Consider the following 5,000-nt stretch of genomic DNA (forward strand, 5'->3'; position numbering starts at 1 on the left):
AAAAAAAGAAAAAGTAAAAGAAAGAAAGAAAAACTTCCATAAAAATCTTAAAGAATAAACAGGAAAAGAGGAGTCTGTTATCGTGCAAAAGATGATAAAAAAAAAAAAGAAAATAATGGCCGAGAAGATTGGGGAGAAGAGGGTGGTGGAGAGGGAGTTAGAAAAGTTAGAAGAAAGAGTAAAAAGGACAGAATTGACTTACTTTCGATAAACGGAAGTGTGCGATTTGCATCGTCGTCGAGTAAATTGGTACATCTCGTTTCTCTTTCCCTTTCTTCCTTTTTTCTTGATTCTAGGACGCAGCATCTTCCCGAAGTTACTTCGATCGTAGCTTCGCTTTCAACAATCGAGAAACTTAAAAAGGTTACGAAGACGAAGACGAAGGACGTCAAGAGGATCGAATCTAGTTCGGTCGTCATCATCATCCCCTACTCTTTCTCTTCTATCTTCTTCTATCCTACCGTTTCTCAGTTCGATCAGTTCTTTAAACCGAAAACAAGAGAACGATCTCCGTAAGGCGATAAACGAATCCGTCCAACGTCTCCATAAATCCTCTCTCCTCGTCGGAGATTCTTCGAGTTCACCGAGAAGCAGGTTGTTCGTTCAGCGAGTCATGCGACGACAACGACGACGACAACGACGACGACAACGACGACGACGACGACGACATCGAAAGTAAAAAAGAAGGAAGGAAGGAAGGAAGGAAGGAAGAGAAGAAGATGCGAATTTCAGTAAACGAGCGAAATAAAGAGAGAGAGAGAGAGAGAGAGAAAGATAGAAAGATAGAGGGAAGGAAGAAATACACTCGTGACCGCACGCGTTACTACTCATGTGTCTCTATTCGACGTTACGCTCGTTCCTTTCGTAGTGTTAGTGAATACGCGCATACACGCACATACGCGATGATACTTGACACAGAGTATGAGGACGGTGGGTCTTTCGAAGCACGAGTAAAGATATTTCGAAGTTGCACACACTCTCCATAGCTTTTCCCCTCCTTCAATCGTTCGTAGACATATTCGTGTGTGTACGTATGTGACTCTGGGCATTACCGAGTGTATGTATGTTATGTATCTGTGTACGTGGTCATATCTCTTCTCGCGTCCTCCAACACAGTTGTTCCACCTTCGAGCCATGTCGCGTGCTGCTTCTTCCTCTACTTCTTTCTACTCCTTCTCTCTCTTTCTCTCTCCCTCTCTCTCTTTCTCTCTCCCTCTCTCTCTTTCTCTCTCCCTCTCTCTCTCTCTCTTTCATACACTCGTTACTGTCCTATCGTTTGGAAGGAGGGGCAAAGAGATAGAGATAGAGAGAGAGAGAGAGAGAGAGAGACAGGACGTGCGACGGAATAATTATCCTTCCTTGGTGACATCAGAATATTTCCCGCGCTCTTGCTTCATACCAAGTCGTTGTATATACCAAGAAACTTCCACAAGGAATGGGAAATATTTTGTTGCGTTACGAGCGTGCATCACCGGTTCGCTCGGACTCTTATCTTTGCTTTTTTTTTTTTTTTTCTTTCCTTTCCTAAATACTTCTTTTTTCTTTTTTCTGTTTTCTTTTTTGGTTTCTTTTTTTTTTTGTTTGTTTCTTCTTATTTTTTACGTCGCCGTCATTATTAATCGCTTCGTCCGTGTCTGGCTGTCTCCATTTTTTAGTATTCTACTTGCTTTATTTCCCGTTATACTTTCATCGCGAATTCTTCTCAAGTTAGATACATTTACCGTTAGCCATTGCTCTTCCTTTCCTATCCTTCGATTTCTAGCGGACTTTTCAGTCCTTTTTTTCCCTGCTTCTTCTTCTTCTCTTTCTTCTTCTTTCACTGTTTCTTCTTCTTCTTCTTCTTCTTCTTCTTCTTCTTCTTCTACCAAACAGGATTATAGGTGGGAGAGAAGGAGACAATTTTCAGGATTTACCGACCGTTCGAGTAGATGAAAAATGTTTGTTTCGTATGTGGCGGCTTTAGAGGAGTCTTGAGTGGTGGAAACCATTTCCTGCCGGCTGTCTTAACGGTTTAGGAAGGTTCAAAGTGTCTACAGAAAACTAGAGAGAAAGGAAAAAGAAGATAGAGAAAGAGAATATAAATCGATATCTTTTTATATGTCTCATCTCTAGATCCTATACTTAGGATATGTCTTCTTCTTCCGTTTTGAGTTTTGTTTAGATTGAGTGCTTGTTAAATTTGATCAAAGCAATGAGTTATTAATCATAGACGAACGAACGTTCTAAACATTAATAACTCTTTATTTTATATTAATAAATGTATAATAAATAATAATTGTTATATTAATAAATGAAAACGATTGTATCTTGTTGTTGTTCTTTGATGAGTCAATCGTCAATAGTATTCATAGTCGTTCAATATAATATTAAGTAAGTTTACTTACGACGAACCGTCGAATGGCGATGATCGTATTCCTTGAAAAAAAATGTTATATGATGATTTCGGTGAAATCAAAAATTACGATCGATATCAATAACAATTTATCGTTAAATTGATGATATATTGTTAAACATAATTCATTCCGACACGTAAAAAATTTATTTATAACGTACAACAAGTTTATTTATAACGACGTCTTTTATAACGTAAATGATATTTCTGTTTGTAATCTAAATAAGTTTATGCATATCCGAGACAAATCGAGTCATGAATTGTTAAATAAAGAAGACTTTTGTCACGGTTTATACGAGACAGTGAGAAAAAGATGAAACGAGAGAGGAAGACAGAGATATGTATGTATATTTGTACCTTGTACTTCGATAAACGTACTCGTTTGCAAAACTTCTTCGTATGCAATGCTTAACCATTCAAACAAAAAGTAAACTGAGTGATGTTAAACGTAACATACACGGATGCCAGTCAAACTTATTGGAAAGCTAATGTATTAAAATGCGACACCGAACATTAATCGGAAATGGAAGATGATAACACCAAGTCGTAAATACTCGTTATCGCCAAAATGCATTTTGTATTGCATTCCAACGTATTCGATGACATTTATCAAGGCATATACCGTTCGATAAAATCTATTCAATTAGATAATCCGTTTTCTAAGATATATATTAATAGCATTTTAACATATTTTTCTTTAAACATAAATTATTTTAATCGTATTAAAACGTAACTGTGAAATATATTTGAAGTAACTGTATATTAAATTCATAGAGCTTTTTTTATTCATAATATTTCATATGATTCGTAAACGATTATTCACGTACCGTTCTTTTTCATTGCAAAAATTTCACGAATCTAAGTATTATAAAATAGTACGATAGATCTAAACAAAATCGATTGAGAATGTATAAGGTTTAATCAATTCAATGATTTCATAATTCGATTTATATCTTAACAGCAAAGTACCGTATAAATTTCTCGATTATCTACGTGTACATCTACGTGATTCCCACTTGTATTATCATTATAATTACGTATTCTATGAATGAAAACAAAACAAAGGAAAGAAAAGCAATGAAATCGAAAGGCAAAAAAAAAAAAGAAAAAAAAAAAATAATTGATAAGAAATGAGGAATGAGACGAGGCACACCGCTATAACTTATTTATTGTTTAAATTTACATCTCAAATGGATCAGACAAATAATTGGTTTTATTGAATAATATTATGAAAAGAAAGAGAAGTAGAAAAGAAGAAGTAAAAAAGAGGAAACCAACCGGAAAAACGTTTTTAACAAGCCAGGCGATAACTACACCACGTACATACACGTATATGCACACGTATAGAGACAAATAGAATAATACATTGAATAGAATAAAGATGTGAGGATGTCGAATGATTCACGAAGACATACACTTTAATTATTATCGTCAGTGCCGGACGATATATCGAAGAAGATGCACGTACGTTGTACGGTAAGGCTTTTGTTCACGAGTTTCCTCTTTTTCGTTGAAAACATAGCAGCACCGATAAGACCATCAACGAAATGGAACGGTTATCATCGGATAGATCTGCCAAAGAAGTGTTGTATCGAGGGTTATCTCTTCAACGACGAGCTGACGTGCGTGAAGGTCATCGAGGATAATAATTTTTCGAAGGAAATGGAGACGGAAGTACGTGCTTATGGGGTCTCGTGCGAGGAGGACGTTGCAATGTGGATGGAAGAACGTGGACCGAACGATTCGTGGACTTACGCGACGGTCGACGTCCCAAACGACTACTGTCTGGAAATGATGACGAATGGGACGCAAGTGTTGGCCAGGTGTCCGGATTTATTAAAGATGAACGACAATTCGTCAACGGCCAATTCGATCGTTTCAACGACAACGACAAGGACAATTTACAACGAGAGGAAGACGATATGCGATAATAAAAATCGTACGAAAAAATTAGAGGCTATATTTTGGGGTGCGAAAACGTACATGTTGACTAACATAGCTCACATGATACTCTGCATCGTCGTCGTAGTAACATATTTGTCGGTACCTGAACTTCGGAAAGGTGTCTACAATCATGCAGTTCTTCGACACAACATATCCTTGTTGGGATTGGGTTCTATACTAACGTTCTTGAGTTACTGTCAGTACCCCTTGGACGATAACCTGACCATCCTGCTCTGGCTTCTTCTACAATATTTCACCCTGGCGACGGTATTCTGGTTGAACGTGATCTGCTTCGACATGACCCTCTGTATCACAAGATTCCGTTGGACGGTCGGACTCGGTGCTAACAACGAGAGAGACAAATACAGGAGATTGCTTCTATACGGTGTTTTCGCTTGGGGTGGTGCGCTTCTACCCACGGTCGTTGCCGGCATCTTCGAATACACACCAGGAATACCAAAGAACTTCCCGTTGAAGCCCAATTACGTTCGGTATTGCTTGGGCCCAAACCCAACGGTGAATTTCTACTTCTTCGTTATACCTCTCATCACTCTACTCTGTAACAACGTACTCTTTCTTTTCACGACCTATAAAATCATACGGATACAAAGTAGTACCAAGATAGCGACGAAAAATCAAAGCAGCGTACTCACCAAGAAATATT

At 37.8% G+C, this 5,000-nt stretch overlaps 2 protein-coding genes across 2 annotated transcripts in view; one reads left to right on the forward strand and one right to left on the reverse strand.

Annotated features, from left to right (window-relative positions):
• Nucleotides 1-1,188, reverse strand: part of LOC122629225 — a 5,483-nt gene extending 4,295 nt beyond the window's left edge. The window contains exon 1 of the mRNA XM_043812387.1: nucleotides 203-1,188. Coding sequence (XP_043668322.1) covers nucleotides 203-425 — 223 coding nt within the window. The 5' untranslated portion in view covers nucleotides 426-1,188. The remainder of the gene's footprint in view (nucleotides 1-202) is intronic.
• A 2,371-nt stretch (nucleotides 1,189-3,559) lies between these two features.
• The window catches only part of LOC122629226 (G-protein coupled receptor Mth2-like), a 1,834-nt gene continuing 393 nt past the window's right edge, over nucleotides 3,560-5,000 (forward strand). The window contains exon 1 of the mRNA XM_043812388.1: nucleotides 3,560-5,000. This exon is cut by the window's right edge and continues 393 nt beyond it. Within this exon, the coding sequence (XP_043668323.1) occupies nucleotides 3,851-5,000 (1,150 nt within the window). The 5' untranslated portion in view covers nucleotides 3,560-3,850.

The sequence above is a fragment of the Vespula pensylvanica genome, chromosome 5, assembly GCF_014466175.1.
Source record: "Vespula pensylvanica isolate Volc-1 chromosome 5, ASM1446617v1, whole genome shotgun sequence".
Lineage (NCBI taxonomy): Eukaryota > Metazoa > Arthropoda > Insecta > Hymenoptera > Vespidae > Vespula > Vespula pensylvanica.